We start from the raw sequence: 27,654 nt of genomic DNA, 5'->3' as shown, positions 1-27,654 counted from the left end.
AAACCTTAAAATGCAGTATTGATCTGTTCTGATCTCCCAATTCTTTCTTTAATCTACACTGATTTCATAAACCACATTAAGATCAGGTAAATAGTCTGGTTTTTCCTCTATGCAAGTATTGTAGACATTCGTATATTGACTTGGAAAACTGGTGTTTCATCTCCAAGAGGCACGATTGTGCTCAGTGGGAGGGTAGATTGTGTGAGTAGCAACATCATGCCATAAAGCTACTGTGCCACCATATTTTCCTTGTCACCCTGGGCTTACTGTTGTATGATTTCTTGTGAAGAATATAGACACAGCACCATCCTCAATATACCCACTGGGTACTGTTGGAGCATTGGCTGTCAGTTAACTAGTTTAAAGACTAAACCTTTTGTTAAAGGATTAAGGAGACCTTAGTTGTGTGAATCATCTTCCCATCGTGTGTAAATTACAGGAATATGAGTATGTTTTTCAGTTGCAATAAGGTGCAGATGTTAGTCAGGTGTTTTTTTTCCAAAGCTACTGTGGCTCTGCTGAGGGTGTTGAATATCATAAATGGTAATACAGCTGATCTCAGTCCATAACAGGCATTTGCAGAGACAACTTCTGAAAATCTAGGCAGAAAGTCATTCAGAAGTTGATGGTTTAAGTGAACTGAAGGATTTTTAATTTGCCAAAGTAATGACCCTGGCAAGCATTCTTCACCCGTCTGTATGAAAAATGTACTGTAGTCTAGTAACTAACTTAAGCATTTGTAGGGCATGAAACATTTTATGGTTGAAAGTAATGTTTTATGCGCCCCCTTATTCACTGTATCCCTGGCCTAATCATTGTTTCTACCACATTCTTGGTATTTGCAAGATTTGGCAAATAAATGTTTCATTTGCTGCATGGGCTGGGCTCCAAGCACTGCCTGTTACTCACTAAGAAAAGACTAAGTGGCAAAACCCCATGTTTGTGCCAAACATCAAAAGATGACAGCTCCAGTTTCAAAGCCAGCCACCTTATGGTAAGTTTTATTTGTTTTTAGTGTTATATACACAGTGGTGTGCTTTTTCATTGCATTCAAGGATAAGGCCATTGTGTTGAGCCTAATCCTAGAGTGTTCCTTTTATGTTCAGAGGTTCTGCAGATTTGACCTTGTTTCCCTGAAGAATTTTCTTTTCATTTTTGAAGCAAAGTCCATTTTACTGGGTGAAGGATAAACTAACTTTAATTATGTTTTCTTTTCAAAATGTAGCTGAGACAGAGAGAGAATCAGAGCATGTGGATGCTGCTGGTCTCCCACTGCGTGCAGTAGAGGCTGATGGTTGTCAGCTGTTTCCAACCTCTCCTGATTTGAAAAAGAAATCCAAAGGAATCAAAAAATTATTTGGAAAGTAAGCAGTCTGTTTTTTAAATTAAACTTTTGGCCTATAAACCTATTGAGATAATTTAGAGTTTTGTTGGTGGGGGGAAGGAAGAGGGAAGAAATGTTACGGCAGTTTATTAATAGACACTCCTTCCCTTTATTACACACGTTTTTCCTAATTGCGTAGAGCTTGTTTTCTGTTCACAGGTAATGGCTACTGCCCTGGCTGCTTCCATTTTGTCAAAAGTAATACCACTCTGGATGTTAAATATTTTAAGTTCTCTCCAGTGAATTATTTCCCAAAAGATAACACATATGAGAATGGATTTTACTTCAAAGCTGCTGGTGTTCTTTACTCTATGTTCTTGTGAGCTGATGTAAAGTAGAATATTGCTCAGCCATGCTTTTGTCTAACATTTGCTTGCCATGTGTTATTGCAAAATGCATTGAGCCATGAAAAATATACCAAATTATTACTGAACAAAATGAAAATCGTCTCAGCTTTGACATTGGATTGGAGGTATAATAGGTACAGAAGTGATAGTTTTATCTTCCAAGAGTGAGCAGATTAGAGGGAAATAGGGTTATTACAAAGACTAGGACATAAAAAATGTTTCCTTTTTATATAGTGCTGTAACATGGAAAAAGCCACCTCAAGATCTTTCACAGAGATGTAATCAGAAAAAATGAATGTCAAACTAGAGAGGTGATATTAGGAGTGGTGGCCAAATCTTTAGTCAGAGATTTTCATGATGGTCTTAAAGGAGGAGAGTGAGGTGCAGAAGTCATCTCAGTTCCAGGATACTGGAGTTCCTCAGGGTAGTGTCCTAAGCCCAATCATCTTCAGCTGCTTCATCAATGACCTTCCCTCTATCATAAGGTCAGAAATGGGGATGTTCACCATTTGCAATGACTCAGATACTGAAGCATGTCCAAATGCAGCAAGACATGAACAATATCCAGGCTTAGGCTGACAGATGGCAAGTAACATTCATGCCATACAAGTGCCAGGTGATGACCATCTCCAACAAGAGAGAATCTAATCATATTCCCTTGAAATTTAATGGCATTACTATCGCTGAATCCTCCACTGTAAACATGCTGGGGGGTTACCATTGACCAGAAACTGAACTGGACTAACCATATAAATACTGTGGCTACAAGAGCAGGTCAGAGGCTAAGAATCCTGCAGCAAGTAACTCACCTGACTCCCTAAAGCCTGTCCACCATCTACAAGGCACAGGTCAGGAGTATGATGAAATATTCTCCACTTGCCTGGATGACTGCAGCTCCAACACTTGGGAAGCTTGACACCATCCAGGATAAAGCAGCCTGCTTGATTGGCACCCCCTTCACAAACATTCACTCCCTCCCAAACAGTGGCAGCAGTGTGTACCATCTACAAGATGCACTGCAGAAACTCAGCAAGGCTCCTTAGACAGCACCTTCCAAACCCACGACGACCTAGAAGGACAAGGACAGCAAATACCTGGGAACGCCATGACCTGGAAGCTTCTCCTCCATGCCACTCACCATCCTGACTTGGAAATATATTGGCGTTCCTTCACTGTTGCTGGGTCAAAAATCCTGGAACTCCCTAACAGCACTGTGGGAGTACTTACACCACAGGAATTGCAGTGGTTCAAGAAGACAGTGCACCACCACCTTCACAAGGACAATTAGGGATGGGCAATAAATGCTGGCCTAGCTAGTGACACCCACATCCAATGAATGAATAAAAAATAGATTTCAGTGAAGGCATTGGGCCCTGCAAGCTGAAGATGTAGCCATCACTGGTGGAGAGATTTAAAGAATTTGCAACACAGAAACACGTCATTCTGCCCAAAGGTATATGCTGGTGTTTAGATGCTACATGAGCCTCCTCCCATCCCATTAACATAAACATCAGTTTATAGTGTTCGAGAGGTGGTAGGTGCAGACAGGATAGTATTGCAATACTAAAGACTGGAGGGATCCAATACATGGGTGAGTTTCAACTGCAAATGTAAAGGAGGAAGCAACCAATGCTATAGCGATGTAAGTAAACATTTTTTTTGTGATGGTGACGATTGGGCATCAGCTCCATTTGAGATCAGCGAGCATGCTCAGGTTGTGAATGGTTTAATTCACCCTGAGACGGTGGCTAGGCAAGGAGATGGAATCTTTCATGCAACTCCAGTGTTAAATCTCTCCAGTCAGGTTCAGGGAATGAAATCAATAGCTCCAGTACAGAGTTTGTGATGGGGCTGGCTTTCTCGATGCTTCTGTGAAGAAAATTGCAGCTCATTATGACAAGATATCGGATTGGGACAAGATATCGGATGAGCAGACTTATGATAGAGACAGTGGAATGATCGAGGGAGCTGGTTGGGAAGTAGAGTTGATATCGTCAGTGTTCATTTGGAAGCTGACCCTTGTCTGTGATGATGTCATTAAGGGATAGTATTTAAATGTGGAAATGGAGGGGTCCAAGGAAAGATTGTTGGGGAACTTTGGCGGTATTACTGGGAACAAAGTTAAGCCATTGTTGGAGACCCTCAGATAAGAGTGGAACCACGCGGGACAGTCCCATTGAGTTGGACAAAGGGGGCAAGATAGCATCTGTGTGTTTCCAACATGTTTTTGTTTCATATTTCCAGCATCTGCAGTATTTGATTTTCATCTGGCCTCTTCTGTCCAGCTCAATGGGACTGCTCCCACATGGTTCCACTCTTCGTAAAGGAGACAAGTGATTGGAGGAGCTTAATGTTGATCATGTGAAAAGCTGCAGGATGTTACTTGTGTTTTCAGTTGGGCCCTTTACATTAATGTGGCAGGCACAGGAGCCTGATTAGACAGATTCAAATGGTAGCACACTCACCTTTGAGCCAGAAAGTGATGGGTTCAAGTAGGATTTGAGCACACAAGTCTAGGCTGGAACTCCAATGCAGTATTAAGGGAATGCTGCACTGTCAAAGGTGGTGTCTATTGGGTTAAACTCTGGACCTGTCTACTTTCCTGCACAGATGTAAAAGATCCCATGACACAATCTCTGACCAGGGGAGTTCTCCATGGTGCCTTGACCAACATTTACCCCCCATACATCATCACAAAAATAATTTATGCGGTCATTTTCACGTTACAGGAGTCTACTACCTGCTGTATCTCTGACATTACAACAGTAATTATACTTCAAAAAAAGCACCCCATTTGCTGTAAAGCCCATTGGGGCATCCGGAGGTCATTAAAGGCATTATATAAATTCAAGTTCTTTAGTTGCCAGCACAGATTTTGGGGTAGTGGGTGGTTTCCAGGAATGGACATGGAAGGAAGTGGCATTGAGTTGTTAGATAGGGGTTTATGTGGTGAGGGATATATAAGGGAGTATGTAGAGATGAGATTGGGAGAGTGGTTGTGGATATGGGTTGGATGAATTGTAGGGAGGGAGAGTTTTAGGAAGGATAGGATGTCTGAATTCAGGGGAGAGAACATAAGGGAACTTATATTTTTATTTTCCCCCCACATTTCCATTATTTTTAAATGTATTTCCATCCATTATTTCATCTCTACCTTTTAGCCTATTTCGATCCCTTCCCCCCTCCCCCCCTCCACCCCCACTAGGGCTATCTGTCACTTGCTCTTCCTGCTTTCTACCCTTAATGCCACCATTAGCACATTCCTTAGCTAATATAACCACCGTCAGCACCCCTTTGTCCTTTTGTCTATGACATCTTTGGCAATCTCTTCTTCACCTCCACCTATCACTGGCCCTCTATCCAGCTCTACATGTCCCACCCCCTTCACCCAGCTGATATTTCACCTCATTTCTATATTTCCTCAGTTCTGATGAAGAGTCATACGTACTCGAAACGTAAACTGTATTCCTCTCCACAGATGCTGTCAGACCTGCTGAGTTTTTCCAGGTATTTTTGTTTTTGTTTCAGATTTCCATCATCCGCAGTACTTTGCTTTTATATAAGGGAACCAGTTATGTTGATTGAAATCACCAAGAATGAGGAGTCTCTCAACGCAGAGGCTGAGGAAGGAGAGTATCTCAAACTTAGGATGCAGCTTGGTGAGAAATATTGTTTTAATCAAGAGGTGTGAAGGGTGGAACAAGATGAGCTTGAAAATACCAGACACGATGGAAAAAGACGATAATATCATTTGGTTTATAAGGGCAATATAGTTTAGTTGGGGTAGGCGGGAGGAGGTTTGATCATGGAGGGAAGCTTCATTTAAAAAGTAAGGTGTTGTCAAGTTTCAGTCAAAACTACTGTTTGTAAAATCAGCAATAATAGGGTTGTGGATGATGCCTTGTTGCTAAGTGAATGGACACCAGGTGGGGGGAAGAGTCGATAACTGAGAGAGGAAAATGTTGGCCTGCTGGCAGAGTGAAAGGTGACAGTGGTGGAATGGATTTGGAGTACCAGCAATTGAATGTTTCCTTTTTGGGTTTTTGTTTACAGGCTTAAAAGAAGTCAATCAACCACATTTAATCCTGATGATATGACTGACACAGACTTCAAGAGAGGTGGAACCAGAAGTACGTCAGGCCCTAGGCTCGGCTGGTCCCGGGATCTACAACATGCTAAAACGTATGATAGTTTAAAAATGTAAACAAATTTTAATGGGTGTTTTATTAAGATCCTTATGGATTTGTATTTTATCCTTTGACTTTGGCCTAGAATTCAAGGTAACTGTAGTAGATTTGCATAACAATTTTGTTTAAATATAAGAAATAAGAGTAAGCCACATGTCCTTCAAGCCTGTTCCACCATTCCTTAGAGCCTCAGCTCCACTTTCCTACCCAGTCCCCATATTCCTTGATTCATTTGGAGACCAAAACTAGTTTTGACCTTGGCGTTGAATATACTCAACAGCAGAACGTCTCTGGGATAGAAAATTTATGTACCTCCTATGTAGAACGTAGAAAGAAATACTTGGGGGGGTGGGGTGGTGGGGGAGAATACTTAACAGAGACTGCAAACTGGACAAGAATAGAAAATAAGCATATTGGGGGGAAAATTATATTTGGCAGGGGGTAGAAAAGAGAAGGTAGGTATGGTGGCAATATTGGAGGTGAAAATACATGGCCGATTTCAGGGTTAAATCTTTCATGCATGACAGGAAAACCATGATTTGGGTTGGGATAGGAGCAGCAAGACAACTACAGAGTTTACAGCATCTGTGGAACGACAGTTAATGTTTCGAGCCTGTATGACTTCTTCAGAACTACAGAGAAGTAAAAATGTGGTGAAATATATACTGTTTAAGGAAGGGGTTAAACAGTATATATTTCACTGCATTTTTGCTTCTCTGTAGCTCTGAAGAAGAGTCATACGGACTCGAAACATTAACTCTGTCTTTCTCTCCACAGATGCTGTCAGACTTGCTGAGTTTTTCCAACATTTTTTGTTTTTGTTTCAGATTTCCAGCATCCGCAGTATTTTGCCTTTAACTACAGTTTACTCCATTTCATCTGAACACTCTTCAGAGTGAGTGGATTGTGTAGGCTGTGATATGGTAATTTAAACTAAATGTTGTTCTAAATGTAATTTGTTGCTAATCTAAGACACAAATTATTTTCTCTGCAGTGATCTGGATGCTCCATTTGCAAAGTGGAGCAGAGAGCAGGTGTGTAACTGGCTGCATGATCAAGGACTGGGTATTTATGTGGGGGGTTCCAAATCCTGGATCACTTCAGGCCAGACTTTGCTGCATGCATCTCAGCAGGACCTGGAGAGGGTGAGTCAAAGTACAATTTTTATTTATATAGTGCCTTTAAAGTAGGAAAATGTTTTAAGATGCTTCACAGCAGTGTGATCAGACAAAAAATGACCTTGAGCCAAAGGAAGACACATCGGGACAGTTGATTCAGAGAACTTAAAGGAGGAGAGAGGTGAAGAGAGGTTTTAGGAAGGAATTCCAGAGCTTGGAGCCTAGACATCTGAAGGCCCAGCCATCAGTGGTGAGGCTAAGGGAGTGGGACACCCTGCATCTGGGTCAGTGTGACTTAAACAGCGAGGTGTATGTGTATTTGACTTTCAGTTAATACTATGACTCAATAAACAATAGGCTGGCTGACTTGTTCTGGCAGTAGAGCCAAGGAAGAACTAAAGTGGATTTCCAACTTTGCCACTCAAACTTGGTAAATACAAATACAGACAATGTAATTTCTTGTCTGTGATGTTAAATGAGATGCTCCCACTCCTAGGGAGTGGAGAACATAGTTGGAAGAATTGTGTGTCTATCTCCTGACAGTTGACTAAAGCAAATTGACAGATCAGATTTTGTCAGCATTCAGGAAGCTGATGCTAATAGTGGGTCAGTCAGCTGTCAGCAACTGTCTGCACTAGGTAATTATTAATTTTTATTTTCAGTCCACAACAAGGAGCCTGTAACTAGTGTCTGGAAAATCCACGTGTGTGTCTTCCTGTCCACTTAACCATTTATTTTTCACCATGTTAAGACAATTTTAATAGCATTAAGTTAGCATAGGACTTAGAAACAGGAGTAGGCCATTCAGCCCTTCGAACTTGCTCTGCCATTTAATAAGATCATGGCTGATCTGATTGTGATCTCAATTCCACTTTGCCGCCTGCGCCCCGGCATACCTAGTACAGTAAGATATTTCCTAAAAAAAAAAAGTACGCCTTGTTATAAAAGATGTTCATATGGAGCTGTCCCAATTCAATGTCACCACAATAAATGAATAGAAATTGAAGATTAGGCTCTTGAAAGATCAGATCATTCTTTGACCAACCTGTTTGTACAGGAACTCGGGATCAAACATCCTCTGCACAGAAAAAAGTTGCAGCTAGCTCTGCAGGCATTCGGCTCTGAAGAGGAAGATAACAAAGGAAAGCTGGATTACAATTGGGTCACAAGTGAGTAGAATGGTGTTTCTCACTGTTTAGCAAAGACCTGTAGACCAACAACAGTTGTGCTCAGTTTAAGAAACTAAGACTATCACTTTAGTATATCACACTTGCAGCTGGGATGTGTTCTGTTGCTTCTGAACCAGCTTGGATGGTGAGGTCATTGAGGGGCACAGCATTTTTTTTTCACTTATTCATTCACCGGATATGGGCTTCGCTGGCTGGGCAAGCATTTCTGCCCATCCCTAGTTGCCTTTGAGAAAGTAGTGGTGAGCTGCCTTCGTGAACCGCTGCAGTCCATGTGGTGTAGGTACACTCTCAGTGCTGTTGGGAAGGGAGTTCTAGGATTTTGAGCCAGTGACAGTGAAGGAACAATTATATATTTCCAAGTCAGGTTGGTGAGTGACTTGGAGGGGAACCTCGAGGCATTCCCATCTATCTGCTGCCCTAGTCCTTCTAGATGGCAGTGGTTGTGAGTTTGGAAGGTCCTGTCAAAGGAGCCTTGGTGAATTTCTGCAGTGCATCTCTGCACTGCTGCTTCTGCGTGTTGAGGGAGTGAATGTGGATGTGGTGGCACTCAAGCGGGCTGCTTTGTCCTGGACAGTGTCAAGCTTCTTGAGTGTTGTGGGAGCTGCACTCATCCAGGCAAGTGAGGAGTATTCTATCACATTCCTGACTTGTGCCTTGTAGATGCTGGGCAGGCTTTGGGGAGTCAGGTGGTGAGTTACTCATCACAGGATTCCTAGTCTCTGACCTGCTCTTGTCGCCACAGTGTTTATGTGGCTAATTCAGTTCAATTTCTGGCCAATGGTAAACCCCCAGAATGTTGATAGTGGGAGATTCAGTGATGGTAATCCATTGAACATCAAGGGATGAAGGTTAGATATTCAGATACACACTTGTTAGAAATGGTCATTGCCCGACACTTGTGCGGTGCAAATATTCTGTGCCATTTGTCAGCCCAAGCCTGGATATTGTCCAGGTCATGCTGCATTTAGGCGTGGACTGCTTCAGCATCTGAAGAGTCATGAATGGCACTGAACATTGTACATCCCAATTCCGACCTTATGGTGGAAGGAAGGTCATTGATGAAGCAGCTGAAGATGGTTGGGCCAAGGACACTACCCTGAGGAACTACTGCAGTGATGTCCTGGAGCTGAGATGACTGACCTCCAACAAACAACCATCTTCCTTTGTGCTAGGTATGACTCCAACCAGTGGAAAGTTTTCTCCCTGGTTCCCTTTGACTCTAGTTTTGCTAGGGCTCCTAGATGCCACAGTCGGTCAAATGCTGCCTTAATGTCAAGAGTAGTCACTCTCACCTCACCTCGAGAGTTCATCTCTTCTGTCCATGTTTGAACCAAGGCTGAGTGGCCCTGGTAGAACCCAAATTGGGTGTCAGTGAGCAGGTTATTGCTAAGCAAATGCTGCTTGATAGCACTGTTGATGTCCCCTTCATTACTTTACTGATGATCGAGAGTAGACTGATGGAACGGTAATTGGCCGGGTTAAATTTGTCGCGCTTTTTGTGTACAGGACATACCTGGGCAATTTTCCACATAGCCGGGTAGATGCCAGTGTTGTAGCTGTACAGGAACAGCTTGGCTGGGGGTGCAGCAAGTTCTGGAGCACAAGTCTTCAGTACTATTGCCAGAATATTGTCAGGGCCCATAGCCTTTGCAGTACCCAGTGCCTTCAGCCATTTCTTTATATCATGCAGAGTGAATCGAATTGGCTGAAGACTGGTATCCGTGATGCTGGGGCCTCCAGAGGAGGCCGAGATGGATCATCCACTAGGCGCTTCTGGCTGAAGGTTGGTGCGAATGCTTCAGCCTTATCTTTTGCACTGATGTGCTGGGCTTCATTGCCATCATTGAGAATGGAGATATTTGTGGAGCCTCTTCCAGTGAGTTATTTAATTGTCCTCCACCATTCACGACTGGATGTGGCAGGACTGCAGAGCTTAGATCTGATCCGTTGGTTGTGGGATCGCTTAGCTCCGTCTCAGTTGCTGCTTATGCTGTTTGGCCTGCATATAGCTCTATGTTTTGGCTTCACCAAGTTGACACCCCATTTTTAGGTATGCCTGGTGCTGCTCCTGGCATGCCCTCCTGCACTTTTCATTGAAATAGGGTTGATCCCCTGGCTCGATGGTAATAGTAGAGTGGGAGATATGCTGGGCCATGAGGTTACAGACTGTGTTCAAGTACAATTCTGATAAAGGCCCACAGTGCCTCATGGATGCCCAGTCTTGAGTTGCTAGATCTGTTTGAAATCTATCCCATTTAGCACGGTGGTAGTGCCATACAACACGATGTGAAGGTGGGACTTTGTCTCCACAACAACTCTGCGGTGGTCACTCCTACCGATACTGTCATGGACAGATGCATCTGCAGCAGGCAGGTTGATGAGGATGACGTCAAGTATGTTTTTCCCTCTTGTTGGTTCCCTCACCACCTGCCGCAGACCCAGTCTAGCAGCTATATCATATAGGACTCGGCCAGCTCGGTGAGTAGTAGTGCTACCGAGCCACTCTTGGTGATGAGCATCATTGAAGTCCCCCACCCAGAGTACGTTCTGCACCCTTGCCACCCTCAGTGCTTCCTCCAAGTGGGGTTCAACATGGAAGAGCACTGATTCATCAGCTGAGGGAGGGCGGTACGTGGTAATCAGGAGGTTTCCTTGCTCGTGTTTGACCTGATGCCATGAGACTTCATGGAGTTTGGAGTCAATGTTGAGGACTCCCAGTGCAACTCCCTTTGGACTGTATACCACTGTGCCGCAAGGTCTGTCCTGCCGGTGGGACAAGACATACCCAGGGATGATGATGGTGGTGTCTGGGACATTTTCTGTAAGGTGTGAATCCGTGAGGATGACTATGTCAGGCTATTGCTTGACTTGCCTGTGAGACAGCTCTCCCAATTTTGGCATTGGCTCCCAGATGTTAGTAAGACTTTGCAGGGTCAACAGGGCTGAGTTTGCAGTTGTCACTTATGGTGCGTCAGTCGATGCTGGGTGGTCCATCTATTTTTTTTTGTGACTTTGTAGCAGTTTGATGCAACTGAGTGGCTTGCTAGGCCACTTCAGAGTGTATTTAAGAGTTAGCCACATTGCTGTGGACTCCACAGATGCTTTTAGACCTGCTGAGTTTCTCAAGCATTTTCTGCATTTACCCTAGGTCTCTGGATTACTAGTCCACTACGTCACTGTCTCTCCAAATTAAGCATTAAGGGAGAGGGAAGGAAAGAGAGGGCTAATATTAACTGCTGGAAGGCAGTTAATACTCTAATTACTTAGTAATATTAACTGAATATGTCTGAGAGCATTTCTGAAACCCTGAAAATTAATCAGAATATTGTGGAGGAGAATGTTGCCCTGAGTAGAGATGTTTAACAGAAGAAAAACCTTGGAAGGGAGAAACCCACTTAAAGATCATATAGTTTCCTTTCAGTTCTTTTTATGTATGATGTGCTGAGTAACATGAATCTGTTTTTCTTTATGGCTGAATGTACCTACATTGATTAACACTTGGGGCTAATGTGTATATCTGCAGTAAATATTACAAGTTAGAAGGAAACCTTTGGAATAATTCTTGAATAGTATGTTTTGGAAAAATGTAAATTGGAAGGAAATCAAACGCTGCCAGTTGCTCTCAGAAATGTTTCCACATCCTTGTACAACTTGTAATGTGACTGGTGTTTGTTCCCTAATTGATAAAGTACTCCCTCACAGGCTACGTTCTCTTTGTAGCCCTGAGCAGAGTGTTAGAGACCACTGGATATGTTTCTTTGAAAAGGATGCAGAAGTTTTGAAGCCCTTAACAGAATGCATATAATTAATTTAGTGCACATTTTGAAACCTGAATTAATTTTTTTGTTTTATAAAAGCCTCTGTTGAAGCCCAAGTGCTCTTATGTTGCCTCTACTGAAAACCCCACATTTGTCTGGCAGTTTCAGAATTAAGTATTGCATATTGTTTTGAAGATAGAAACATTTTCCAATGCAGCTTCTTTACCATCGAAGCAGTAAATAGAATTTATCCCCATTAGGATGGCTGGATGATATTGGATTACCCCAGTACAAGACTCAGTTTGATGAAGGAAGAGTTGATGGTCGAATGCTCCACTATATGACCGTGGTAGGTAAAGTTTTGTGGTGATTTTTTTTTTTGTTTCTAAAAAATGTGCGCGTTAATATTTTTTTATAAACATTGGAATTGGATTTTTTACCTGCATGCTGTCCCTGTTCTCCTATTTGATTTCACAAGAATATAATTTCACTAAGTTTACTTTGACTAACTGTCTTTGCCCAGATTGTTCTTAATTCATGTCAAAGATGAAAATGTCCTCTGGAATGGACAAGTGACAGGACCCTCAGGAGGGCAAATAAATCTTGAGAAACAAAGGTTAGAATGAGCTTATATCCAAGGTTGAGAATATCCCTGATGCTGTGGGGTAGCTCAGTTGTGTAGCAGGTCAGAGACAGGCTGCCACTTTCCCAGACTGGTATTTCTCATTAAATGTACTGTTGCTAGAATAAATGTTTGAGACATCGGCAATGATATTAAATCACCTTGAACTTTTTCCAGGTGTTCATTAATTTCCAACAAGATGATCCAGTTAGAATCAAACAGAACTCAAACAGTGGCGGGGTTTGTGCATGAAAGGGGAAGGCAAATTATTTAAGCAAATACTGTCTTTAGAAAATTCTGATCTGAAATGTTGTGGTTAACTTTTTTGCTTCTTAAGCGTTAATCAAACAAACTATATTGAACACAAATTTGAAGTTACAAGTAATTCAGACCAACTTTGTTTTTAAAATGGTGAATTTCAGGCAATGATGAAAACTAGATTTAAATCTTCGATTCTATCCAGTGCTTGTATTCGTGTGATTGTGCTGATTTTTTTTTTAAATTCTGGTGTCCGATGTGCTTATTTGAGAAAATAAAGATGTGGTTCGCTGCATTCTTTGCGCATTTGTCTGGCTTTCAGCCTTTTTTTAAAAAACACTCCCTTTGAAATACTGTCTGGCTTCAGCCTGGAACAGCTGGCTGCTGAGTCGAAGTCCTACTGTTATTACTGTTGTCATTCACTGTAAGCACTATCCCTTGAAACCTTGCCAAGGGAAATGTTATGCAAATTCTATTCCTAGCTCGTTTGTGCCCTGTTCTGGGTACATCTTAATTTAACCTCAGCTGGTCTTGGGGATTTTTTTTTTTTACTTCCTCACTGAAGAGTTAAATAGCTGTTGAACTAACAAAGTAAACGCTCCTAATCCTGCTGTTTTTTTTGTATATGTTAGCAAGTATTGCCACTTTCCCTATGGTCCTGTTGCTTTTACTGTTGCCATTGCCCTAGGGCAAACCATCTTCAGCTGCTTCATCAATGACTTTCCTTCCGTCATAAGATCAGAACTGGGCATGTTCACTGATGATTGCACAATGTTCATCATTCGTGACGACTCAGATACTGAAGCCATCTATGTCCAAATGCAGCAAAACACAACACAAATGCCAGCCAATGATCATCTCCAACAAGAGAGAATCTTACAGTCTTCCCTTGACATTCAGTGACATTACCATTGCTGAATTCCTCACTATCAACATCCTGGGGGTTACCATTGACCTGAAACTGAACTGGACTAGCCATATAACTACTGTGGCTACAAGAGAAGGTCAGAGGCTGGGAATTCTGTGGCTGGTAACTCGCCTCCTGACTCCCCAAAGCCTGTCCACTATCTACAAAGTTCAGGTCAAGAGTGTGACGGAATACTTCATTCATGGGGTGCAGGCATCTCTTGCTAGGCCAGCATTTATTGCCCATCCCTAATTGCCTTTGAGAAGGTGGTGGTGAGCTGCCTCCTTGAACCGCTGCAGTCCATGTGGTGTAGGTACACCCACAGTGTTAAGGAGGGAGTTCCAGGTTTTTAACCCAGTGACAGTGAAGGAACGGCGATCTGTTTCCAAGACAGGATGGTGAGTGGTTTGGAGGGGAACAGCCAGGTGGTGGTGTTCCCATGTGTCTGCTGCCCTTGTCCTTCTAGATGGTAGTGGTCATGGGTTTGGAAGGTGCTGTCTAAGGAGTCGTGGTGAGTTGCTGCAGTGCATCTTGTTGATGCCATGATACCATTATGCGTCAGTGGTGGAGGAATTGAATATAGGTGAATTGGATGCCAATTAAACGGGCTGCTTTGTCCTGGATGGTGTCAAGCTTCCTGAGTGTTGGAGCTGCACTCATCCAGGCAAATGGTTAGTATCACATCACACTCCTGACTTGTACCTTGCAGATGGTGGACAGGCTTTGGGGAGTCAGGAAGTGAGTTACTTGCCACAGGATTCCTAGCATCTGACCTGCCCTTGTAGCCACAGTATTTATATGGCTGGTCCAGTTTCTGTTCAATGGCAATCCCCAGGATGTTGTTAGTGGGAGATTCAGTGATGGTAATGCCATTGAATGTTATTGGGCAATGGTTAGATTCTCTTGTGATGGTCATTGCCTGGCACTTGTGTGGCGTGAATGTTTCTTGCCATTTGTCAGCCCAAGTCTGGATATTGTCCAAATCTTGCTGCATTTGGACATGGACTGCTTCGGTATCTGAGGATTCAGGAATGGTGCTGAATATTGTGCAGTCATCAGCAAGCATCACCACTTTTAATGGAAAGAATCTGACAGTTGGGCCCAGGACACTATCCTGATGAACCCGTGCAGTTATATCCTGGAACTGAGATGATTGACCCCCCGACAAAAACCACAATCATCTTCCTTTGTGCTAGGTATGATTCCAACCAGCGGGGATTTTTCCCCCGATTCCCATTGACTCCAGTTTTGCTAGGGCTCCTTTATGCCACACTCGATCAAATGCTGCCTTGATGTCAAGGGCAGTCACTCTAACCTCACCAGTGGAGTTCAGCTTTTTTTGTCCATTTGAACCACTCACCTTACCTGGATGAGTGCAGCTCCAACAGCACTGAAGAAGCTTGACACATTCCAGGAGAAAGCAGCCTGCTTGATTGGCATCCAACCAAAAACATTCACTCCCTCCACCGCTGACGCCTAATGGCGGCAATGTGTACCATCTATAAGATGCATTGCAAAAATCACCAAGTCTCCTTCCAAACTCCTGACCACTACCATCTAGGAGGACAAAGGCGGCAGACACATGGGAATACCACCTGCATGTTCTCCTCCAAGTCACACACCATCCTGACTTGGAACTATATCACCGTTCCTTCACTGTCATTGGGTCAAAATCCTGGAATTCCCTCCCTAACAGCACTGGGGGTACCACATGGATGGCAATGGTTCAAGAAGGCAGCTCACCAACACCACCCTGTGGGCAATTAGGGATGGACACAACTGCTGGCCTAGCCAGTGATGCCCACATCTCATAAATGAATAATAAAAAAGAAATTCAATTTGCCTCTCCTTCATTTAAACACGTAATTTAAAAAAAAACTTAATGAAGCATTTAAAAGGTTATGCAAAATGAATGAAAGCAAGAAGGAACTTTCTTTTAAAAAGCAATTTATCCCATTCTCAGGATGCCCCAAAGCACTTCAGCCACTGTTACATAGATGAATGCAGCACATTAACCTACTGTTTTTGGTGATGATTGTCGGACAAATCTTGGCAGACACCAGGATTAACACTGCCCTTCTTTGAATAGTGTCATGAGATCTTTTGCAACCACCTGACCGCCTAGACAGGAACTTGGTTTAATAGAAAGACTGCACCTCCAACAGTGCAGCACTCTTCCAGTACTGCGCTGAAGCGTTAGCTTAGGTTATGCGCTTAGTTTCTTGGTACTTGGAGTGGCACTTGAGCCCCTAGCTTCAAATTTCTGAGGTAACCGGGAAACCATACAAGCAGCGCTAATACCTTAAAGGAAAGGAAAGAGAGCAGTTCAGCAGGAATGAGCAGGGGATATAGTTGCAGAAGCCTGTAGCTTCAGGGCAAGGGCTGTCCCCTACTGTTGGGCCAGCCTGTTAATGTTAAAAGCACTGTTTGTATATTGATAATTTGTGTTTATATGTCAGTAATGTAGTTACCGTAATATCCCACTTGGTTTCAGTGTGTTGTATCGTGAGGATCTGGTATCTTTTCTCCCTTTGTTTAAAGCTACTTCCTTTCTGATTCTTTACTTTTTATAGGATGACCTATTGTCGCTGAAAGTTGGAAGTGTTCTGCATCACCTCAGCATCAAGAGGGCAATTCAAGTTCTCAGAATAAATAATTTTGAAGCAAATTGTCTTCGTAGAAGGCCATCTGATGAGGTACGAGTCAAAGTTCCTATGAGATGATTGAAGCCATCACATTTTGGAGCATGAACATGCTTGAACTAGGAGGAGCAAGACCCTGGCTTGAGTTTCCTGCCCCTCTGAGTGGTGTCGAGTGAAGACTGGGCACTTCTGACTGGGGCATAAATATGAGAAAATCTGAAAGAAGTATCCATGAGATAACCTTACTAGAATTAATGAAAAGCAGATTAGAAAAGTGGAGGAGAAAATAGAGAGATGAATATATTCTCGTAAACAACTTTTTCTTCCTGTGCAGCTGGTCAATCTCCCCTCTGATAGGCACCACACCACCCCAGTCTTGTACTGCTAGTGTTGCTCCCTCTTTGAGTTAAGGTGAGCGTCCAGGACACGACTGCAACAAACGTCGTTCTCTAAATTTAATTAATCTTTAATTTAGCAGCATTTGTGAGTGATTGTTAGGTCTGATTTTTTTGCTATTCATTCCTGAAAACCAGAAGGAGATTATGAGCGCTTCAGTTGATGGCAAGCATGTATCTAGAGAGAAAGAACGTGCACTTTATTTGGCACCTTTCACGACCTGAATGTCCCAAAGTACTTTGAAGCAGGCTTGCGGTTATACATTAAGGAGATGCAGGCAGCTGAATAGGATTTCAGCCTATGTTATCACTTAAATTAGTGAGGAAAGACCATTTGATTTGTACATAATTTCTTATTTCCTAGAGTAACATCACCCCTGCTGAAGTCTCCCAGTGGACAAATCATCGAGTGATGGAATGGCTACGATCAGCAGATTTGGCAGAATATGCACCCAATTTACGTGGTAGTGGCGTGCATGGTGGATTAATGGTAAGAGGAAGATATGCATTTATTCCAAGGTATTTAATAGCTACAATTGCACTACCTTAGTTAATCTCTTAGCTGAGTGGCCCTGGTTCCACCAAGGTCACTCAGCTCCTGACCTCAATACAGCCTTGATTCAAACATGGACAAAAGAGCTGAACTCCCGAGGTGAGGTGAGAGTGACTGTCCTTGACATTAAGGCAGCATTTGACCGAGTGTGACATCAAGGAACCCTAGCAAAACTGGAGTCAATGGGAATCGGGGAAAACACTCCACTGGTTGGAGTCATACACAGCAAAAATGATGATGGTTGTGGTTGTTGGAGGTCAGTCATCTCAGCTCCACGACATCACTGCAGGAGTTCCTCAGGGTAGTGTCCTCGGCCCAACCATCTTTAACTGCTTCACAATGACCAACCTCCCATCATAAGGTCAGAACTGGGGATGTTCGTTGATGATTGCACAATGTTCAGCACCATTCACGACTCCTCAGGTATTGATGCTTTCCATGTCCAAATGCAGCAAGACCTGGACAATATCCAGGCTTGGGCTGCCAAGTGGCAAGTAACATTAGCGACACACAAGTGTCAGACAATGACCATCTCCAATAAGAGAGAATCCATCCATCGCCCCATGATGTTCAATGGCATTATCATCGCTGAATCCCACACTATCAGCATCCTGGGAGTTACAGTTGACCAGGAACTGAAGTGGACTAGCCATGTAAATACCATGGCTACAAGAGCAGGTCAGAGGCTAGGAATGGTGCAATGAGTAACTCACCTCCTGACTGCCCAAAGCCTGTCCATCATCAATTAGGAGTGTGATGGAATACTCCCCACTTGCCTGGATGAGTTCAGCTCCATTAACACTCAAGAAGCCTGACACCATCCAGGACAAAGCAGTCCACTTGATTGGCACCACATCCATAAACATTCAATCCCTCCACCACCAACGCACAGTAGTAGCAGTGTGTATAATCTACAAGATGCACTGTAAGAATTCACCAAGGCTCCTTAGCACCTTCCAAACCCATGACCACCTAGAAGGACAAGGACAGCAGATGGATCCCCTCCAAGTAACTCACCATCCTGATTTGGAAATATATCGCTGTTCCTTCACTGTCACTGGGTCAAAATCCTGGAACTCCTTCCTAATAGCACAGTGGGTGTACCTACACCTCATGGACTGTAGCGGTTCAAGAAGGCAGCTCACCACCATCTTCTCAAGGGCAACCAGGATGGGCAATAAATGCCGGGCCCAGCCAGCGAAGCCCATGTCACGTGAATGAATAAAAAAAGAAGCACCAAGATACTTAGTGAACAACTGGCATCACTAATTGTCTGAATGAAACGAGTGACAATAAAGTAGATGCTGAGGGAGGCAATTTGCCACTGACTGTTAGCATCCGACACTTTAGGAAGAGAAGATGTTATGCAAGAAAAATATTTTGGTTTAAAAAAAAATGGATGCTGAAAATCTGCAAATAAAAACAAAATATTGAAATACTCAGCAGGTCAGACAGCTTTTGAGGAGAGAGAAAAAAGTTAACGTTTCAGGTCAATGACTTTTCATCATAAGTGGAAAATGTTGGAGATTAGTTTTTAAACAAGTGCAGAGGCAGAGAAAAGGGGGGTTGGGCTGGGAGCAAAAAAAAGTGGCTTGCACTTAAAACCTGTTAATTTTCCGTTTATATTTCTCATTTTAAAAGGTTTTAGCATGCGACAGTTACCGAAACACTGGCTTTTGATATGTAAGTAACTGCTAATGCAGTGTAGCCTGTAAGAAGGTAGCAACTATTTGTTTCTTGGCGTAACCACGTTGGTGGGAGAACTAGTTTTCTCCAGTTTTCAGCAGTAGGTATTTCCAGCCTCGAGCTGTGCACTCGTATTTCTGGAACTTGGACGGGATCATGTACACAACTTTAAAGCTGCAGCTGTGTGCGGGCTGAGGTGTACAATATTGTGAAATTGGAAATAAGCAGTGAAGGATAGGTAGTAAACTTGATTTTAGCTGATGTTGGATAGTGCATTATAATTAAAAATGGCTTCTTTTTCATCTTAAGGTGCTGGAACCTCGTTTTAATGTGGAAACACTAGCGATGCTGCTGAACATACCTCCCAACAAGACACTACTTAGACGACACTTAGCTACTCACTTTAATTTGCTGGTTGGTCCTGATGCTCAACAGCAGAAGCGAGAGACTGTGGAATCCCCAGACTATTCTCTCCTAACAGCCACTGCCAAAGTAAAGGTGGGCGAGAACTATTCCATGCAAAGTGGACTATAGTGTTTCTCCTTATTCTGTGTTGCCTTGATATGCTCACATCTTCGGCAAAATACACAAACAAGTATCATTTGAGTACATTCGACAAGCATTGAAGCCTGGTCCTTCACATTGTAGACATAACATCATTCAGCCACTGACAGATTATTAGAGCGTTCCTTCACAATCTCTCATCTTGTGGCATTCTAGTGAGTCTTTGCTGTGCCCTTTCCACAGACCTAATATTGATAAACTGTCTGCCAATTTAGCCACTACCCAAAATAACTTTCTAAAATTTATCTAATGTCCTATAATGGCGGGGTGGGGGGGGGCATTGAAGATTAAAAGGAAAAAGCTGGAGGAAGGGAAGGAAGCAGATTGCATGCTTTGTATTCATTTAACAAAATAATGCTTAGAGCTGTAGAAAAAAAGACCTGCATTTCTGTTGCACCCTTCCACGACCACTGGACATCTAAAAGCACTTCAAAGCCAATGAAGTATTTTGAATTGTAGTCGATTGTTGTAATGTAGGAAAATCCCACAGAGCATGCTGATATTGACCAGATGTCGGTTGAAGGAAAAATGTTAGTAGCCCTTGCTCTCCTTTAAAATAGTGCTATGGGATCTTTTACATCCACCTGAGCAGGCAGCTGAGGCTTTGGTTTAACATCTCAGATTAGAAACAGCACCTCTTGACGGTGCAGCACTCCCTCAGTACTGCACTGGAGTGTCAGCCTTGTGCCAAAACCCTGGAGGGAAACTTGAACCTTGTGATTCAGAGGTAGGATGTTACCATGGCTGACACTAATCTTTGGTCTTTGTTAACTTTGAGACTTGAACTCTTGATACAGTTTTGATCTCTGATATTCAGCTGCCGCAGAAGAAAACATTCTATACTCTAAATCCAGCCAAAGGGCAGCAGAGCACCTGCCGTTGCTCATTTGCTGCCATTGGCTGTGGATGTTCTGAAATTGCCTTCCCTTCCCCAAGCTTTTTCCTGCTAATCTTCAGTTTCCCCCCGCCCCCCCCCCCCTTATGGTACATGAGATAAATTTTAGAAAGTTATTTTGGACAGTGGCTAAATTGGCAGACAGGTTTTTTTTGACTCTATTAAGGGAATCTAGGTCTAAGAGCATAAGAGAGAGAAGCAGGGATTGACCATTCAGCCCTTCAAGCCTGCTCTGCTATTCAATATGATCACAGTTGATCTCTCTCCACTCCATTTTCACGCCTACTCCCCATTCCCCTTGATTCCTTGGAAAATCAAAGATTTGTCTATCTCAAATGTAGGAATCGGACAGAAAAGTGGAGTTGAGGTTGAAGATCAGCCATGATTTTATTAAATGGCAGAGCTTGATTGGAAGAATTAATATTCAACTAAGTCTTCAAGTACACTTGCACAAATGTATTTGTGTAATTCAACTGTAACATGTCTCTACTTTTATTGAAGGTTACATCCTGATTAGGACAACTTATTTACATTTAATTTTCTTAGCTTTCCCAGTCACTCCAGGCCTGGACCATAGGGGCAGGAGGCAGCCATAATCAGCTCCTCGAACCTGTTCCACCATTCAATTAGATCATAGCTGATTTGTATCTTAACTCCATTTACCCCACCTTGGTTCCATAATACCTTTACCTAACAAAATATCAATCTCAGTTTTGAAATTTTCCATTGATCCCCAAACTTCAATCAAGAAGTGAATTGCTTCTAGCCTGAAACATATACCCTGGTGTGAAGTAAGATTGAGGACAAAAGATATTGAATTGGATTACTTACACTGGTTTTATTTACATTTGCTTGTAGTAGTAATTGATGTTCTGAGATGAGGACTCAGTTTATGTATACTCTGGCATTATGAAATTCGCTGATACAAATACAGGGTATAAATTGGTCTGTAATTTTTCAATCATTCTGTGCGTTCTCTCCTACAGCCAAGAAAGCTGGCTTTCAGTAATTTTGGAAGCTTGAGGAAGCGGAAACAGGATGAAGAAGAATACATATGTCCAATGGAACTGGGGCTCCCGGCAGGAACTGGCTTCAGACAAGGAAATAAACAGGGACGAGGGATAGAACTGAGAGTATATAACGAGGAAGACCTGGACAGGATAGAACAGGTAAAGTGCAGGATAATGGTTAATCATGCGGGTGCTTCAAAGGTTTTCATTGGAAAACATTTTCAGACTTTGCTAACCGCATAAATTTCATTGACATGCGGGAAGATGGTGTTGTCCCTGGATTAGTAATGCAGAGGCCCAGGCTAATTAATGCTTTGGGAACTTGGGTTCACATTTCACCCTGGCGGCTAGTAGAATTTAACACTGACTTAATAAATCTGCAATATAAAATTAGCCTCCGTAATGGTGTTCATGACAACTACCATTGATTGTTGTAAAAACCCAAAATGAATGGACTTTATGGAAGGAAATCTGCCTTACCTGGTGTGGCCTACATGTGACTCTCCAGACCAAAGCAACGTTGACTCTTAACTGCCCTCTGAAATGGTCTAGCAAGGCACTCAGTCCAAGGGAAATTGGGGATGGGCAACAAATACTGGTCCTGACAGTGATGCCCAAATGAGAGAATAAAATAAAAATATGCACAATATGTGCAGCAGGGTTTCAAACTTCTCTGTTGTCTGCAGAGCTTGTCTTCCAGACAGTTGTTATGTGGAATCTTGTCATTTTTTTTGTAGAGAAGTTCAAATGAGATAGCAAGTGGTGGTTGAAGTAGAGTTTTTGAAACTTTCCTTTGGGCTGTTAGGAGTTCTCTTACTGGCACCTTGGTATTTTTCCTGAGCCTTTCGGCACTTCTGCCTTCTGATTGCTGAAATGGGCCCGTCTAGTCTCTGAATGCTTCATGCACACTTACATTGTCTCCAATATAGTTGACAAAAGCATGTTAAGAATGATTGAGGAATATGGACCAATAGGACTGATTTGAGTTACTGGTGAATTGGATTATAATTGGCCTTATGGTCATGGTGGTGTTTTATTGAAGATGGTATGAATTGGAGACTGTTCGAGAGGAAAAAAATAGTGATGTTAACTTTTTGTTTAGATGGATGACTCTGAAGGAACAGTGAGGCAAATTGGAGCATTCTCTGAGGGAATCAATAACCTAACAGTAAGTGTGGCATTGAATAACTATCGAAAGCAATGAACTTCAAAATTAGAAATTTGCCTGCAATATGAATAACCAGTGAGTTTTTGTGTATAGTGCTATTTAATTTTCTGCTTTCACTTGCTCGTCTTGTGCCTCAATGTTTTCTTTTTCTTTGAAGCACATGCTGAAAGAGGATGAGCTGTTTAAAGATTTGAGTGCTGGCTCTCCTTGCACCAGCATGACTGACGAGGATTCAAACGTGTGATTGTGAAGCGAGACCCGACGCCTTGAATATGGAGATGGCTTTTTAAAAATTTTCTCAGACCAACACTACACACTGAAATTCCTGCACTAAATCAACTTGTATTATGTTAACATATAGTGAAAGCAAATGCACAACACCACCAATCATTCAAATATTTATTCTGTTTTGGAAAGATCTGGTATCTATACTTTTCCAATCAACATATTAGAATAATTTGACATTAGAGAAGTAAATTTCTCTCATTTCGAATTTAAATGAATTTTATTTCATCAGACCATAGATGTCAGTAATTTATCTTTTTGTAGATTCATTGTACAATGGTTCAGAATGGTATCAAAAACGAGCTCTTTGATTTTTTTCTTCAAGACATTGGGGAACATTTATTGAGAGACGTATGAAGAGATTAAAGTGCCAGCATTCTCCAGTGCCCTGATGACTGAAATCACTCCTGCAGTGTGGTCTGTCTGCCAAATCCAAAAAATTGTGTTCAGAAGCCAAAAAAAGGTCTTTCATTAGTTACGAGAATTAAGCAATATTTCTGGAATGCCTTAAATAACCAAAAATACTGCCATTTTACATTAACTTTGCCTTGTCCTGCCACGACATGAATTTTGTATGTTTTTGTAATTTTTTCTAAAAGGCAGGTAAAAGAGGTATTTTGTAATGAGCAACTTTTAATGGGATTACTGACGAGTGCAATGATTTATATCGCTGTAGGGATTGCATACCAGCTGGTTACTGGCCTAGAATCCATGTAGAATTTATCAAGTGTTTCTCAAAATGGTGTGAGGATTTTGAAGTACTGTAATTCCTGTTTTGTAACCTGAACTGCAACTATAACTTGGAAGTCTTAACAGAAGTTGTGACTGTTGGGATGGAACCATGTTCATTTTAAGTGTCGGGACATTTTAAATGGTACACATCACATTGTAGGAACTATTTCCATTTTTAACTGGAATAGTAACTGAAGAGGTCATGTTACTGATTAGTGTGGACACTCTTTTTAATTGATTTATGCAATTTTGATGGCTCACATTTTGCTACCTAATGTGTACATCAATATCTCACTATTTACTGAGAAGGTTGAGCTGTGTGGCAATTATGTAATAATGAGAACATTACAGAATCATGGAATTGTTACAACACAGGAGGCCACTCAAGTGTAATATTGAGTATTGGCATTCGAACTGTCAGAATGGACTGAAATTCTCGCTCATCTATTTCTGTAAATCAGTGCTGTAGATCATTTAGTTCTGCATTTGGAAATGAAATCAACGAAAGCATGGAATTCTGAGCAGAGCCCTTTAAGGTATCATGGACATTGACAGTGAGCCTTTTCTACCCAGCAATTTGTAATCATCCTGTATTGCATAGTGCATTAATTGTAATACACTTAATTCTTTTACAAATATCTATTTTAGCCAAAAACTATTCATATGATTTTAAAAATGAAATGTGCTCCTTATTTAAACACTTGTCAAGGGGAAAAGAAACCTAATCTTTAAAAGTTACATGCAGCTTCCTGGACACTAAATGTATTTTTGTACGTTTTTTTTAAAAAAGCAAATTGTGTTGGTGTCATTGGGAAGAAAATTTTAATTTTGAGGGTAATGTACTGGCAGGTCAGGGAGCCTGAAGCCAGGTGTCTTTAGAATGTCATCAGAATCACTGGTAGCTGAGTTATATGTCTGAATCTGGAAACTCTCACCCCACATCCAACCTGGGTGTTCCATGTGCTTTGTATTAGTTTATTTATTTCACATTGTTAATGCCATTATTCTGCCATATATTTTAATGTTGAGGGTTTTTTGTGCAATGTTTGTGGCATATTTGTCTGTTTTTAGTACATTAGTGATTTCATTAATTTCCCTTGGGATGTTGCCTTTTCACAAGAGATTGTGGGCTTCAAAATGAGAAAAATTGGGAATCTTGCACCAGCCTCCAAGATAAATTCATTTTAATAGCTTTGAAATGTTTCTCCACTCCTGCCTTCAAAAAGATCTCTGACCTGTTTTCTCCTCATTATTCTGTGAAGTTATTGCAAAAATAACCATAGAACAGGTAGTGTGTGCGCCATGGATATCTGCTGCCCCTTTGGAAGTAAATTTTATCTCCTTTGGAAGTTTAGGAACAGTTAGTGGTTGAACCTCAAAGCAATATATCATGTAGCAATCATTATACTGATTACAGAATTGTTTATATAGCCATTACCCTCAACTGTGTGTGTGTGTCAATGTAAAAATAAAATATTGCTTAATGTGTCCAGTATGTGTTTGAATTGCAAGTAAAATCACTGAAAGGTCTTTAATTGGGGGGAGGAGAGAAACCTCTTTGTAATAAGATTAACAAATCCCTTCTGTTGGAGCTGCAGAAATTTTCCAGGGCAGGAAATCCAAGATACTACTTGTATAGCAGCGGCTGGAGTCTTGTAAGAACTTTGCTCAGTCCTGGACCTCAGCAATTGAAAGTCTTCAGCTTGAGTTTGAAAATAGTCACCCTCTGACATCATGTAAGTGGTACTGCAGGGAAACTGGATGGCTGTCATTCAGGAGGCTCCAGAAATGTATTGGATTTAAAGTTGATGGTTTCAGAGTGCTACCATTTGACCTGATGACTGAGCAAATGGTGTCAATGTCCATAACTAATAGACCATCACATGTCTCTCTCAAGTACAGTATCCTCAAGTTACCAGCTTTCCTGATTTAGAAACCGGGAGCCAAAGGTTTAACTGCCATTGTACAACACCCAGCAGCTCCATGGTTATCAGAGCTTCATCCTTCAATGACTGACCACTGTGGTGCTGTGAAGAGTACGGTCAACATCATGACAACTGGCCATGTGAGATAAATGTTTTATTTAGAACAGATTAGGTGAGGGAAACAATTTGCATTTATGTAGTGTCTTTAGCATAGAAAAACATCAAGGTCAGATAAAATCAACAGTATTAAAGAGGAGGCATAGGGGTTTAGGAATGGAATTCTATTTTAACATTTGAAGATTAACATGACCTCAGCAAGAACAAAACAGCAATAAAATGGCATGGTAGTATTCAGTATATACTTGTTAAAGTTTGTAAAAATTCTATTTTATGTACTCCCAGACATTACATTTTAATTTTGATGATTTCAAATGACAATAGTATTCATAGTCCCAGAGCCTGCAGGTTGTGTACACCAGACTAGAATCCACAACGTAGCTGTAAAAGAAAATGGATTTGCTTCACAAGGCAAGTAACTTAGCTGAATGTGGCTTCATGTTCCTCCCAGTCCAGGGACCATGGAGTGATTCTGAACAGGTATCGAACATGACAGTTACTGCCCACAGGTTTCAGCCAAGCTCTCCATATTACCCAGAGAGACACCCTCTTCTCCTCCACCCCCATATTGTAATCAGCCCATCTTTTGGTCTATTTGGGTCTGCAAAGCAGCACTGAGAGCCAAGGATAAGGAGCCTATACATCAGGCAGACAAGTGCAGAAACATAGCAAAACTTGAAGCCAATATTTACCTCCCTCTTTTTCTCCCACACTCCAGACACATCAGCGTCACTTACCTGCACCAAATTGGTATATAAACCATCCTGGCCCACTCGCTCCCAAATGTTTTCTAAAGCTAAAGAGTGCTTTGGGCTCAGTATCAGTGGGTCCAACGCTGACCCACCAGAGTCTCTGGATTAGGTAATCTCTGTGCAGTCGTCATTGTTGCTTGGAGGAGGGGGAAGTTAGTGACTCCAAAAGCATAGGGGCCAGATAGCTGAATGGATGTGCAAGGTAAGGGACTGTACAAGAATCCAGAGCGTGGAGTGTTCTTTTGGGGTGTGTAGTGTGGTTGAGACTGGATGTTAGAGTTGGGGAAAGGTGAGGCCCTGAAAGGATTTAAATGATGATTTTAGATTAGGTCTCCCTAATGCCTCTGGGACAGATATGATGACTGAGTGGGACTTGTGTATATCAGGCTGGAATTTGTGGAAATCTAAGCTTTTAATTAAAGGATATTATCACAGGGACAAATACTGCTGAGTGGTGAATGGGATATGATTCTTTAAATACTGGGTCATAGAGGTGTTTGAGAGTAGATTTTTCTTCTTTTCTGCTGATTAGCCCCATCTTCTACTGAATATTAAAATCTATTTGAAAGAGATAGCTGACCACATCACTTCAGGAAGATACAGTGAGCAAGCTTGCATTTATATAAGGATCTTTTACCTCTTTAGAACTAAGTGTTTCATCAAGTAATGTTACTTCGTGGTGTAAATTCATCTTTTTCTTTAATTCTCAGGATCTAGGTGACCATGGAACACAGGCATTTAATTGACCATGTCTAGTTGACCCAGAAGTGGTGCCAGAGGGCTGCCTTCTTGCACTGTTGCAGTTACCTAATACACACTGAATAGACAAATTGAGGGAAGACAGTCACTACTTCAGTGATGTTAGAAATGTTTTTGTTATTAGCTGTATCTTCCTGCAGTGATTTAGGCAGGCTTCTGGAAGAGGATCTCGTTGTACTGGGAGTTACTGAATGTCCATTGTTGAGGCCAACCTTGAACCACTGAAAACTGTTAGCAACCCAGTGGTACTTCCTTAGCTGGAGGGACAGATCATAGGATAGAAGACAGGAAATACCAGGCTGCATTGGGTACCAATTTCAGATTCAATGTAAAATGCTGTCTGTTGGCCTGTCTTGGGTGTTCCACCAGATTAACAAAGTTGGGCGTCTTTTGCGATGCT

General features: G+C 41.9%; 1 protein-coding gene across 8 annotated transcripts in view; it reads left to right on the top strand.

The window, feature by feature from the left end:
• The window catches only part of ppfibp1b (PPFIA binding protein 1b), a 149,765-nt gene extending 124,576 nt beyond the window's left edge, over window positions 1-25,189 (top strand). For 6 of the 8 annotated variants that reach the window (XM_041215889.1, XM_041215888.1, XM_041215883.1 and 3 more), the window contains 11 exons: window positions 1,226-1,364; window positions 5,785-5,913; window positions 6,913-7,063; window positions 8,094-8,205; window positions 12,245-12,333; window positions 16,345-16,467; window positions 17,173-17,298; window positions 19,357-19,545; window positions 21,493-21,675; window positions 22,619-22,684; window positions 22,842-25,189. In XM_041215889.1, coding sequence (XP_041071823.1) covers window positions 1,226-1,364; window positions 5,785-5,913; window positions 6,913-7,063; window positions 8,094-8,205; window positions 12,245-12,333; window positions 16,345-16,467; window positions 17,173-17,298; window positions 19,357-19,545; window positions 21,493-21,675; window positions 22,619-22,684; window positions 22,842-22,928 — 1,394 coding nt within the window. In that variant the 3' untranslated portion in view covers window positions 22,929-25,189. The remainder of the gene's footprint in view (window positions 1-1,225; window positions 1,365-5,784; window positions 5,914-6,912; window positions 7,064-8,093; window positions 8,206-12,244; window positions 12,334-16,344; window positions 16,468-17,172; window positions 17,299-19,356; window positions 19,546-21,492; window positions 21,676-22,618; window positions 22,685-22,841) is intronic. The other 2 variants (XM_041215891.1, XM_041215890.1) reach the window with 2 other exon arrangements.
• The last annotated feature ends 2,465 nt before the right edge of the window (window positions 25,190-27,654 follow it).

The sequence above is a fragment of the Carcharodon carcharias genome, chromosome 21, assembly GCF_017639515.1.
Source record: "Carcharodon carcharias isolate sCarCar2 chromosome 21, sCarCar2.pri, whole genome shotgun sequence".
NCBI lineage: Eukaryota > Metazoa > Chordata > Chondrichthyes > Lamniformes > Lamnidae > Carcharodon > Carcharodon carcharias.
This window is presented reverse-complemented; position numbering and strand designations above follow the sequence as displayed.